We start from the raw sequence: 14,023 nt of genomic DNA on the forward strand, positions 1-14,023 counted from the left end.
AGAACAAAACTAGCTGTGGTCTTGAGGAGGAGCACCCTTTGACCTTTGTCATTCATTCAATTAACATGATGACATGGAAAGATAGAGATAGCAAGAGGTTGTTGTTTTTTTTAGCTCTGTTTTGTTCTCCACCAACTCCTGAGAAAAATATTCTGTTTTTCAGCTGACTGCTGCTGCTGGAAACATTGCTGATGAAAGAAGTGAGACTGAACCCGAACAGTGAAGATGCAAACCATAAAAAAAGAACTCAAAGAAGCTAAACCGTTTGATGGAGCAGGTTTACACATTATTAAGTGTTTATTTACTCCCAAACAACTGGGAGATTTCCTTCACAGGTTGACGATATGGTGAACGCTCCCACACACAAAGTGCAATGATTGATTAATGGGTAAATCGAAAAAGCTTCATGCTAATTGTGTTTTTTGCTCACTATTCTCATGCGGAAATAAGAATAACTTAAAGACAAATCTTCTGCATGAGCACATCTTTATCAGCAGTGTACAGTTAACACTAGAAATGCATGATGTCCATGGAAGGATTTTTTTATTTCTATTTTTTGAAAGAGAATAACAGAGTGGAATATTCACCTTTATCTGACAAAGGTACCCAGTCCGAATATGACGAGGACATCGCCATTGCCATGAGAGTTTTTCTGCTAAAAATATGAGTGAAGAAATATTTTTGTATGACAGGTAAGATGCTAGGGAAAATAAATGTGAAGAGGTCATGTATCACTTGATTTAAAAGGGTGTGCTTAGGGCTGGGCGATAAATCGATTTAATCGATTAATTCGAATGTGTGCTTTAAGGCGATGTGTTTTATTGAAAATCGAGAAAATCGCCCCCACCCCTTTTTCCCGTAGTAGAGTGCGCGCGCATTGTTTACAAACTAAAACAATGGCGGCCAGCAGCTTCACTGCTTTCCACACGGTGGAAAGCCATCACGGATGCAGTCGCGATGTATATCGCAAAAGATATGGTGCCCATATACACCGTGGAAAAGCCGGGGTTTATTCACCGTCTCAAAGCTTTGGACCCCAGGTACGTGCTACCAAGCCGTAAACATTTTTCTGACGTTGCCTTGCCTCGGCTGTACAATAGTACACGCCAAAGGATCTCTGCGGAGCTGGAGGGGATGTCATTCTACTCCGCAACAACTGACCTGTGGTCCAGCAGGTTGACCCAGACACCGATCCACTTGACTGGTGGAAGCGTCACCAACTTAACTTTCCAAGGCTAAGTACTTTAGCAAAGAAATACCTCTCTGTGCCAGCTACAAGTGCCCCCTCTGAGAGGCTTTTCAGTGTGTGGGGGGGCATTGTTACATGCCACCGTGCATGCCTGAAGCCAGAGGTAGTAGACAGGCTTGTCTTCCTGGCAAAAAATATTTAGAAAAAACATGCACTACTGTTTAATACTGTTGGTTATGTTGTGAATGCACTTGATTTTGTTTACATGCACTTATTTACTGTGCAAAATATGTTATGTTGATGTTAGATCAGATGTTGCACTTTTGAAAATGTGAATGTTAAAGGGTCATATACATTTTATTTCATGCTGTGTTTGTATCAGTGTATTCAGTTAGAAAAGCTTACTGTAAAAAGTTACATTTGCACAGTTGTTTACAATGGAAGGCTACTATTTAATGCCATTTAATGTTATGTTTAATTTAATTTTATATTTAAATGATTCAGGCAAACAAAAGAGTGACCAAATACTTTTTGTATACTACAGGCACCTTTCTACAATGTTCAGGTTTTGTTTGCACTTTATTTTTATCAACCTACTTGGGAAAATCATCACAAAATAAAAGAAAAAATTGTTTTCAACAGCTTCTGTCATCTGCAAAAAATTTTGGGGGAAAAAAATCGATTTAAATCGTGAATCGGATTTTTTGTAAAAAAATCGGAGATTTTTTTTTTAGGCCATATCGCCCAGCCCTAGGTGTGCTGTTAAGTAGCAACAGGTTAGGGTGCTTGTTTGGAGGTATGCTGCCTCCTGACTGGTTGAACAGCCCACTCTGACCCCTGGTACGGCGCACGCCTGCTAACAAGCTCAGCCATCTGCTCACTGCTGTTGGAATCAGGGTCTGTCGTGTTGCCCGACTGCGAAAAGACCCCGGGAGACGCCACCATCTCCACTGCATGACAAACCGGCTGGCTGACCCACACACACACACACACATCATGAGGCGATGCAGCACATGAACTCAAAGACGCATACGTTTTTAGACGCATGCACACACAGTCTGTCCCTAACAGGTCCCAGCTGCTCCCTGTCTATATGTTGCAACAAACACTCCCAGCCTTCCACACACACACAGTGTGGCAAATAGGCAAACACTCAATGTTTTGGTATCGGTTTTGGAAAAGAAAGACTCTTCAAATCAAGTCAATTCTATCGATATAGCCCAAGGTCACGTTTGTATCAGATGGCTTTATAATTTGTAAAACTTATGACTTATAACTTATTTTGGTTTCTATTCGTGGCCTAAAGGCCCTCTTAAAAGATTACGATGGTAACGGAAATGTAAGATGTAAGATTTGTAAGATCAACAAATCTAAAGGATCAAGGAAGGTGTTAACCCTCAGCAGGAGAAAGCTATGTGGAGCAGAGAGGGCTCTCATTTCATACAGTCGTTCTCCCTCCCCGGAGCTCCAGGCAACGACAGTGTTGTTTGGGTGTGATTATCTGCTCTCAATGTGGGATCACACTGCATTTTTTTACTTCTTATTCGATGAGACCAGCGTGCACATATGCACACAAATGCAGACTTGCACAAACGATATTGGCATACAGATATGCAAACAGCCACACTGGAGAAAAGAGCCTATTACAACAAAGGGCTGTAAAAATAAGAGATGAGGCAGAGCGATACTCCTGACATGGAGTCAGTTGTTTTCATTATCTCACCTCTCTCTCTTGTTTGCAGTCTTTTACTCTAATTCTGCAGAGAAATTGCTTTTGTCTTTGCGCCTGAGAAGCCTCTCTAAGTGTTTTTGTTTCCAAGAAAAAGACGAAAGGAAGAAATATTCATTTAAAGTGAGAGGACAATTGTGCCGATGCGAGCATTGTGTGCTAAAAATGACCAAAGGGAAGGCGGTGGGCAGAATACAGATGAGTCTCAGACCTTAAATGTATGTTTTCTTTCACTCTCTCGCTCTGCATGTGTTTCTGAATCGAGCTAAAGCGTGCATGTAGAAGAGAGAGCCGTGGTGCTCCATAGAAAGATAGATAATACATTTATCTCCGGGTCACTTTGTGTGGAATTACATCCTCACATACATCATGTACATTGAACAGCATCAGTCGGTGAATGAAGTGGGGGGGGAAAAAGACGACAATGAAAAGTGAACAGCATCAATATGCCGATAAGAGTGTTTGCGTGGTGAACAGATGGCGAGCCTGAAAGATGCTGGAGCAGTGGATGATGTTGAATTCCTGGTCGTGTGCTGAGGGACTGCGCAGAGGAGCTCACGGATGTCCTCACCGACATCTTTAACACCTCCCTGAGCCAGGCTGTTGTTCCCACGTGCTTCAAGGAAACCACCATCATTCCTGTGCCGAAGAAGTCATCTCCAGCCTGCTTCAACGACTACCGCCCCGTCGCATTGACTTCTACCATCATGAAGTGTTTCGAAAGGCTGGTCATGAAGCAGATCAAATCCACCCTTCCTCCCTCCCTGGACCCGTTTCAGTTTGCTTACCGAACTAAACGGTCCACAGAGGATGCAATCTCCTCCGCTCTACACCCAGCCCTCACACACCTGGACACTAAGAACTCCTACGTCAGAATGCTGTTCATAGATTTCAGCTCAGCATTCAATACAATCATCCCCCAGCAGCTTGTGTGTAAACTTACAGACCTGGGCCTCAGCCCCTCTCTCTGCAACTGGTTGTTGGACTTCCTCACAGAGAGACCACAAGCTGTTCGGGTCAACAACAACACTTCGAACACACTAACACTGAGTACGGGGGCCCCCCAAGGTTGTGTGCTCAGCCCCCTTCTCTTCACCCTGCTGACCCATGACTGTAAACCCAACTACAGCTCCAACCACATCGTGAAGTTCGCTGACGACACTACCGTGGTAGGTCTCATCAGCCACAACGATGAGACTAACTACAGGAAGGAAGTGAACCAGCTGGTCCGTTGGTGCCAAAATAACAATCTCTTCCTCAATGTGGGGAAAACAAAGGAGATTGTTGTTGACTTCAGGAGAACCCACTCCCAACCCCCCCTCCCTCTGACCATCAATGGTGCTGCTGTGGAACAGGTGAGCAGCACCAAATTCCTCGGTGTGACAATCACAGATGACCTCACCTGGAACAGCAACACCACTGCACTGGCAAAGAAGGCCCAGCAACGCCTGTACTTCATCAGGAAGCTCAAGCGAGCAGGAGCCCCCCCCCCCATCATGCTCTCATTCTACCGAGGCGCCACTGAGAGCATCCTCAGCAGCTGCATCACGCTGTGGTTCGGAAGCTGCACCGCCTCCAACCGCAAGAGCCTGCAGCGCATTGTGAACTCTGCCCAGAGGATCATCGGAGTCTCACTCCCTACACTACAGGACATTCACAACACCCGCCTCACCCGCAAAGCACTCGGCATTGCGGGTGACCCCACCCACCCCTCCAACTGCCTCTTCAGCCTCCTGCCTTCAGGGAGAAGGTTCCGCAGTCTCCGTTCGAGCTCTACCCGGCTGAGGAACAGCTTCTTCCACCAGGCGGTCAGGATGCTGAACTCTCTCCCTCCCTCTCTCCTCTCGCTCCCCCTCTCTCCCCCCCTGCCATCTCTCCCCTGACCTCTCTACCCTCCCCCTCACCCACCTTTCCCCACTGCCTCAAATGGAACATACCAGGACATCTACTCCCCCTCACACCCCTTCCCTCATCCAGCACCAGTCACTTTTTATCAGCACCAGTCACTTTATCAGCACCAGTCACTTTTTATTCTCTGCTGCTACTTGTTTAATCCTTTATCTAGGCCCTTATGTTCTTAACTTTATTCTATTTTATTCTATTATATGTTATATGTTCATGTCTATATTACACTGTGGGACTGCGAGAAACGGCATTTCGAATTTTCTGTATGCATAACACATGTGGAAACTTTGACAATAAAGTGAACTTTGAACTTTGAACTTTGAACTTGAATCACAGGACGCCACTGAGAAGAGATCAGGAAGACTACAGTGGAAAAACAAGGGGCAGTTGTGCTCCAGGCATTCCTCTCCATCACTGAGGTTTCCATCGCTGTTTACTTCTATTGGTAGGGAAAGTGTTTACAGTCGCCCATGGCTTGTGGGGTAATGAATGTTGGAAGATAGAGAGGGGAAGTATAAGAACACGATGAGGTGATGCGATGGGAGGGGAGTGAGGGAGCAGCCGGAGGTGAAATGGATGGTTACAGAAGCTGAGGAGAACAAAAGAGAGAATGAGGGCATAATGGAGAGCAAAGGGAGAGAGGTTATAAACCCAGAGGCGCTTTTGAGGAACCGACAAATAAATGGAGATGAAAGGGTAGTGGACGTCACCGCTCAACTGCTACACAGGCGGAGAGTAGTCCCGCCGCACCTTCAAGGTTTCCTCTTCTTCTCACCTGTCGCAACGAACCAGCAACAATAAATCACAAGCAATGAGGTAATTAAGCATGTTGGTAGCTGCAGCTGCCGTGACTCGGGACCCACAGCCAAAATTTCCGCACATCTGGCTCACAACTCCATTGTTTTTGGTTCATTCTCAGCATGATTTTCAGCAGCAGTAGTCTTTGGTCAAACGCTCGATTAACTCAATGAACGCTACCTGACCTGCTGGGGGTCAACTCTCCATGTCAACTTTATAAGAAGACAATATGTCACTGATGTGCTTTACAGCTTGTTGTGTTGCCCCAACATGGCCAAAATTAAAGTAATGAAGTAACATACAGTACGTACTGAGCGGGACATTTTGGAATTCAAAAATAATTCATATCCGATTTCAAGATTCCCGAGACCTCAACCACTTTTGTTGCAGCCGCTATTGTTGGTGCTGCTTTGCATTTTTATTTTGTCTTTTTGGTTGCTATGCCCAGTTGCACACAGCTAAATCCGTGTGTTCCTGTGCCCCCACGAGTGTAGGATGTCAACAAACAACCAAAGAACCTCAGCAGGCATTTGCACATTTGTATGCAGCACCGTGCTAGGGAGCGTTTCTATTTTTGGCAAGTTTGACTTTGTTGACAATGAGAGAGAGAGAATGCGATTACCATAACTGAGGCAGTTCAAGCTACATTCTCATTGCAGTCAACAGCAGCCTATGAGCTAACAGTCTACTGGAACCAGACACAGAGCAACAAGAGAACAACTCAGAAAAAATATCTGTCCCTTTAGCTGCTAAATGCTCCTCTGTGTCAACTGTGTCACCAGCAAGTTGTCAAATTTGCGTGCACAGAGGTTACACTTGCTGCGGCCCAAAACAAACTGAAACACAACAGTGAAGTTGTGGGTCGTAAAGCCAAAACACTAAGCTGGAAGTTGCTCGTTGAGTGATTATTGACCCTTCTTTAAGTCCCGCCCCTCGTACGCAGATTCGCCAATCATAGTGTAGCTTCGTCCAGCTCCAGCAACAATACAGCTATTCTTTATAGACTCTCGCGCAATCGTTTCAGAATCAGAAACAAATGTCACATTGTATATCATTCTGTATTGTGCTCCTTATGTATTCGAATCCCAATATTTACATTTTGTTAGAAGTATATATATTTTAGCGTCAAAATGCTATTTTCCGAAGCCCTTCTAAAAACTTCTTCCCACTTGACCTGACAGGTTTATGCATGATGACATGGCTACATATATCCGTATCCATAGTTGGTGTATTACCACAGTAACATAGATGGCGGTTGGCACACTCCCTGTTTGGAAAAGCAGACAGGGGTACAGGTACGGAGGCTAAGTAATGTACTGCTGTGGATGCCACGTTAGTTTGTAGATGAAAGTCACACAATACCACAAACTAAGCAACCGATCGATGCAGCGATAGACAAGCATCTCCCGTGTTCTGCGAGGTAACGTTTTGTTTTGTCAATGAAGTCTGGGTGCCTTTGAAAAGAGCGAGATCACAGCTTCAGTTCCTTGTCGGATATGGCCGTCAGATGGCAAGTAAAGCAGTGAAAATATTCTGATATTGCCAGAGATAGCTTTCACATTATTCATAACCTTATTGATTCGCTTACTTTGGTAACCTACGTCACTGCTTTTTGCGAATGGCTGAGTGGGCTTTTCCATTTGAAACACCTGGAAATTAATGCTGATTCAACCTTTGAAGAATAATAAATATAGAACGATATTCTATATTTTGGTTAGTAGGATTAATTTGTTGTTGATTTTGAAAAATATTGCAAGACTTAAGCTTTAAGATAGACCTGAAAAACATATTTAAAATGGGGCAGCTCTTCATGGTAATGAAAACCTGTTATTTCCTTTGTTTTGACAGGCACTGGCACTGTTCTGGAGCACTTCAATAACTAACTTGCGCTGCTGCGGCAGTGGACCACTTCACAGTGCATTACTGGTTTTCATGAGTGGTTTGTTGATGGGATGTGTGGGGGGTGTAAAATATTCACAGTGTACCCACTCCTTCAGTTACCACCACATGATTTAGTAGCTACAGCATCCCTGCAGGAGCCGTTTCTTTCATCTCTGCAGGACCAGACTACACTCGCACTGAAGCACAGTGATTAAAAGCATCCACTCCAGTTTGTCAAACCTCAGCGCTGACCTTTATGACGAAAGCCGGTCCATTTTTCAGTAAACAAAACCCCCCAAAAAGTGCCACGCTATCAGCACAGGAGGATCTGTAAAGCACAGCTGGTATTGAATCTATGTTTTTATCGTTGAGTTTGCGCTGTACGGTTAAATAGGATGATTGTTTCTTTGCTGCCAGAGAAATGTAAAGCCACACCTGTTGTCTGGTGTGATTGGGAAACAGGATTTAATCTTTGGCTGATGAAGCAAAAAAAAATAATCTTTCTTTACTTTTATGATTGAAAGGTAACGGAGCCACTTGATCTTCACACATTGCTTTAAAACCTTAATGGAGAGTGAGAGTAAATCCAATTTCTGATCCTTGTCGCATGAACAGATATGCTCTTATTATGTCTGAAAAATACTGCGATGTTAAACCTCTGGGCGATATGTTGTTCAGTGACTGTGGTTGGATAATCACAGCAGAGACTTTGATGAATGAATTTAATTCAGTAACTTTCTTGCAAGTAGAATTCATCAGGAGAGTTTGTGTTGAAGACTAATATGAAAACCAGCTGAAATATGATCTTCCTCCTGGCGATGCTGTTTGCGTCACAAATATTCCAACTGCTCTGTACAGCCAAAGCATCTGTGCAGTTATTTATAACGATTCTACTTTCAACACACTAACGGAGCAGATGTAGATGATTAACTGAATTACAGAAGAAGCTTATTCTCAAAAAAATATGAATCAAGAAAAGTCGTCCAATCTGGATTTGAGGCAAAAGTAAATAACAGCAGTTTAGCATTTTAGTCCTCACGATCTTTAAGTGAGAGCATTGAGGAAGGGTTGAAATGACATTCAACTGAAAATAAGGGGAGGGGGGAAATTCTGTTCATTGAGCACGGAAGTTGTTCCCATATTTACTTCTTTGGTGCCTCATTGATGCATTTGAGGAATGGTTTGGGCAAGAACAAAGAGCCAAAATGAAGCTGAGCATCCACACCTATCTGTGCTGAACCCATTTGTCGTCTTGTCGGGTTTTGTTTGAAATGTCACGGTACTGACACAGAAGTGAAACCCTCTTTGCCTGAAAAGAGTGAATTATATTGCAGAGGACAGACATGTTTAGAGCTCAGCGTTCTTCCTCAGGCAGCAGGAGCACTGAGCTTGAAATGCGTCGCATGTCTGCATGTTAAACCTCAGCCACCATTATGTTTATCTTTTGTTTCTGCTCACTACGTTTATTCAGACACCACGCCCATATTGCTCTGTTCCTGCTGGATATGCTGCATCTAGACAGACAGTAACACTATAGTTCTGTGGATCCTGGCTCAACTTTCTCACAACGCAGTGCAACAACATCCAGCAATGTGCTTTGTTAGACAGTCAAATACATGCACATGATCCTACCAGATAAGATAAATAGAAGCATTGTGCTAACTTCACAGTTCACTTTGCAAGAAACCAAGAAATATTGTTGACACACACTAACGCAGCCCAGTTGCAGTGTTTATCTGGATGGCTACTGTGGGCCCGAATGCAGTTTGGCCAATATTGTCTTGTACCCGTTACACCTCTCTTACTCTTACTGCTCCCTAGAGTTAAAATGACTTAATGCAGCTTTAAATAGAAGCTACAATCAGTCCAGCCACCATTACCAGCACACAGTGACTCATGAGTGTGATTACAAATGTATTCGTGCGTGTGTGTGTGTGTGTGTGTGTGTGTGTGTGTGTGCAAAGTGTACCGTGCGACTGGTCCTCCATGTGTCCCAGAGTTTCAATCTGCTCCACCAGGTCATTTGAGTTCCACTGACTCATGCCCAGTAGAATGGCGCTCTTCCCCTCCATAACATCTGCTGGGACACACAAAGACACACACACACACGCACACACACACACACATACAAAGAGGAGTAAGACAGTGCAGCAAAGACAATAACCCTCACTGTGCATATCAATGAAATGGAAACTATTTGATGGTAGAAGAGATTAAAGCTACACGTGTTTTGATTTGTTTTGCCAGATTGAACGTCTTCTCAGGTGCCTGACATCTCCCTCACTCTCATGTTAGTTGCGTGGCACCTCCACGAACTGACGGTACACCTCTTTTCAGTGCGCGCCCCAAAACACGACCAAGGCCGCTCTGATTGGTGCCACTTGGACTTGGTTTCCACTTTGTTTAAATGTTGCTCACTAAACATGCTGCTTACGCCAACCTGAACGAAGCAACAAAACGCCACATGACGGCCAACCAGTGGCGGGCCGTCAGGGCCTGCAAGGCCTTCTCTGCTGGCCTAAACAGAATCACAAAGCTATTTATATATTTTTGTTTAAAGAAAAAAAAATATATATAAATATATAATTTATTTTATAATTTAATAATTTTTCTTAAATGCACTACATGAATTATAATTTATAAAAATATTTTTCCCATTATCTTGTTTTCTCATTGCACAGCTACTGTCTTCCTCAGTTGCTCTCAGTTGCTCTCAGATCTCACCTCTATGTGTCTGTGCCAGAGGCCTGCAGACTCGGCTCTGCAGCCAGTGCAGATTAAAGTACATGGGGATGATATTGTTGATTGTCATCGTGTTCAACCAATCAGATCTTTAGTTTGACATGTTGGGCGTATTCTTTGACATGCAGCGGTGGCTAGCCGCCGATAATGACGTCAGCATTACGTGCAGCTCAGTGTTCATCTGTAGCTTTCCCGCGAGGTGCAGTGTGCTGTGATTGGTCAGTGGGCGAGCACGTGACTATCACGAAATTTAACAGCCCAGCTGAGGCTGATGGGTAGTGGATCACATCACGTGATTTAGGTCAACCAATCAAAATGCATTCTGACTGAGTTGAGCTGCACCATGACACAAGGTGCTCAGAGGAGGAAAGACACTGCAGAGAGGTTCACAACGTTTCACAACATTCATGTTGTGAAAGTAAAATGTCACTCTGTTTGGGTCACAGCTTGTCATTAAGGAATGACAGTGGATCCCACAGCCAGACCAGCTGAGAACATTCTATTTTCCTCAATTTAGGCTTTTGCATTCTCTAAATGCTCGAGCGTTATTCAAATGACTCGTACCGAACGGTTTAATGAATACGAAGACTTAAAAATGAGCTGTGGTGCAACAATGTGGTTTTAAGGTGGTATTTCAGCTGCAGGACAGCAGTGAAGGCCCAGGTATAAAATGCACAGCCCGCCACTGCGGCCAACGTCATGGCAAACAGACTCCAGTGAACACTCACAGGGCTTGTCTTGGCCGAACACAAATGGAATTGCTGTTGTGCTGCCTTTGCCAACACTTGCAAGCTGTCCAAAGATAATAATGTAAATCTGGCCTGAATGATGTCGACACAGATTAATTACACCCTAAAGACTGTGGTGTGACATGTTTATTAAGCTGGCCTATCAGATTTATCTCTATGTATCTATTTCCAACAGGAAGCACTATCACACCTATCGCCACGCTGCTGGCTGCTGTTTGATTATCAGCTGATAGAGTCGGTGTCTTACGTGCCTGCACTTTATTTAAAAAGATACGCTGCAGAGTTTTGTTGGACACAAATACTGTTTGTTTTCACTGTTTTTTGCAAAAACACCTTGTGTAGCCGTGAGACCTGAGAAAATAAATTTGAAAAGACAATTTTACTTATTCAATGAAACCTGCGGCTAATAATACTTCTCTTCCCTGGACCGTCGGTGGGCATATTGATACAGTTGCTGGCACTTTGCCATCGACCGTGGATCAGTGGAATAATGTGAAACGTGTCCTTATACATGTAGTGCATGAGATATGAAAAAAAAACAAGGACTTGCTCATCAAAACACTGCTCCATAGTGCTGCTAGCGGCCAAAAACTCCACAGGATATCTTAAAGGAAGGTCACAGCATTAGTTTTCATTTGTTTTGGAGCTCTGGCCATCAGCTCTATAATTCCTGATATACCCGAAAATGGAACCATTGCTAACAAATAGGTTAGAGTAACAAACATGAACAGTCAAACAGGTTGTAAACAAGTTAGTCAAACTCATTTGGAAGAAAAAAAATGAAGGTGAACGGTCCAATCAGTGCACCAAACTGGGGTGATCTTGAGCAGTTCCCAGCAGAGCTTCACTAAATCAAGCCTGAGCAGCAGTTTAAACAGCCAGGCAAAAAAATGAAAACCTAAGTTTTGGCTTGCAGGCCCTTTGAACCATGGAACCACCACACTGTCGAGGTAAAGGACGAGCTCTGTTGTAGCGGCAAATATCAACCAAAAAGAGAAGCGTGGTGTGTTGTGTGGATCAGCAACCAAGACGGTCTGAGACAGGATGAGTCATGCAGGAAGAAACCCCTCCACCTGACGGACGTATCTCCTCTCTCACACATTCCTGGCTGGCAGCTCTGACAGACTCCGACGTGGATCTATACTGCCTTGTCCATGTGGATCACACAGCGACCGGTCTACTGGTCACAGTTTGTCTTTCGCTATCTGCTCTGACTCTGACTCACCCCCCCTTTTGGTGCCCTCTCTTCCCTCCGGTCAGACGGTAGCGAGCCGAATGTAACAATGCAGGGACAGATTCAAACATACACAGACAAGCACAAAGGAAACTGGAGAGGAGCGAGAAAGAGGCACACAGAGAGGTGCATATTGGATCTGAACAACACGCTGCAGGATGTAAGATAGCCTGTTTTTGGAGAGGAGGAGAAAGCAAAGCGGGCTTAACACCCTGAAAAAAGGAGGGTTACTCAATCACCTCCTGGAGGGAGAGCCGAGGAAAAGACGCTCGCAGCCAAAACACAAGCTCCTCTGAGAAGCATAATGTGTTTGAGCCGGGGTAAAACTAGTACCTACACTGAAAACCACGTGCAAAACACAAACGACAGCAATGCACGAATAATCAGGAGAATGACGCCAGCCGATTGGAGCTGCCGTATCCTCTTGCTTTTGGAATATACGCCAGAACGGCGAAATCCGATTTGAACGACAGGCGAGAGGAGAAAATGAAGCTTGAGATCTGCCTGCAGCCAACAGCCTTGAGGGAGAGGAGAGATTTAGAAACATCCTTCACTCTGTCGGCTCACGGTGATCAAGTGTCAAGAGTGGACGAGAGAGGAATGGATGCCTTGATTGTGAGATGATGAGGAAAGGGCCTCGGGTGACCTCTCCCACTTCAATTTAGTTTTTTCAGTGTCCCATTCTCAATTTCTTGATCTCATCATCGTGCATTGGTTAAAGGGGTGGAATTATCAAAATACCACTTCTGGCTTTATTTCAGGCCCTTTCAACTCTCGATACCAGGCACTATGAAAGGGAGATTGCTTCGGGGATTATCCCGTAGAAAATGGCATAAACAGCATGTCAGGTAAGTAGGCTGCCGAGGACGGATGGCATGGAAGCACATGAGTAGAGCACAAGGTGTGCGTAATCGGATAGAGTGAGAAAGAAAATGTGTGAAAGAACGTGTAGTTATGATTCCTAAGCAGTGCTTAAAGTGGAGCTTTGCAGTGCTGCCTCTCACTTTTATATTTTTAACTTTTTCTCTGTCATCCAGACAACAAAATTGTGCAAATTATTCGTCTTTCTGGTTTTACATCCCAATAAAATGTTGCATGAATTGATTCCTGTTTGACCTTTGACAAGGACTTTACCACCAGAATGTGAAAGCTGCATAATTCATGCGGTTTAAACGGAAACATTTTATCAAAGGCTGTTGGGCCAGAGGTCTACTGGTGCACAACATTAAATCCACAGCATGAAAACAAACCGTGCTGTGAAGTTACAGGAAGGTTGAGTAAATGCACTGGCTGACAGCAAGATAGAATTGATCATTTCCTCTTTTTCAGAGCCGCACATGTCACATAGATGCAGGATTAAAGTGAGGGAAGACAATGTTGATTACTTTAGACACATTCTTTCATCAACAGTGCAGACAAACAAAATCAAGGGGGAATGACATGTGTGTGAGTGTGTCAGTGTGCTCTTGTTCTCCTATCATTGTGAGGACCAGCTTAGTTTTAGATCTATAGGTGAAAAGTAAGTTTTAACAGTTCCTTCAGGTTAGGGCTCAGGAAAGGATGATGTCAATGCTAAGTCAACAAAGCAGTGGCAGAGTGACGTCTTTCTCTGCTCAGGTAGACATTACTCCACTATATCTTTATAATAGGGGACAGTCCCCAACACTTATCGATGCCAACTGCCATAAAACTCCAGAGAAGAAGAAGATGGGACACAGCCGGATGTACGTGTACGAAGACATCTCTTATTATTTAACAAGCCAGTGAGCTGACAGTGTTCTTGTAATAAAATCTTC

The 14,023-nt window shown here is 44.1% G+C and overlaps 1 protein-coding gene across 1 annotated transcript in view; it reads right to left on the reverse strand.

Annotated features, from left to right (window-relative positions):
- The window catches only part of pitpnm3 (PITPNM family member 3), a gene marked incomplete at its 3' end in the record, with an annotated part of 72,092 nt that overhangs the window by 37,371 nt on the left and 20,698 nt on the right, over positions 1–14,023 (reverse strand). Inside the window, exon 3 of the mRNA XM_079271768.1 lies at positions 9,472–9,579. Within this exon, the coding sequence (XP_079127894.1) occupies positions 9,472–9,579 (108 nt within the window). The remainder of the gene's footprint in view (positions 1–9,471; positions 9,580–14,023) is intronic.

This window comes from Melanostigma gelatinosum, assembly GCF_949748355.1.
Source record: "Melanostigma gelatinosum genome assembly, chromosome: 7".
Classification (NCBI taxonomy): domain Eukaryota; kingdom Metazoa; phylum Chordata; class Actinopteri; order Perciformes; family Zoarcidae; genus Melanostigma; species Melanostigma gelatinosum.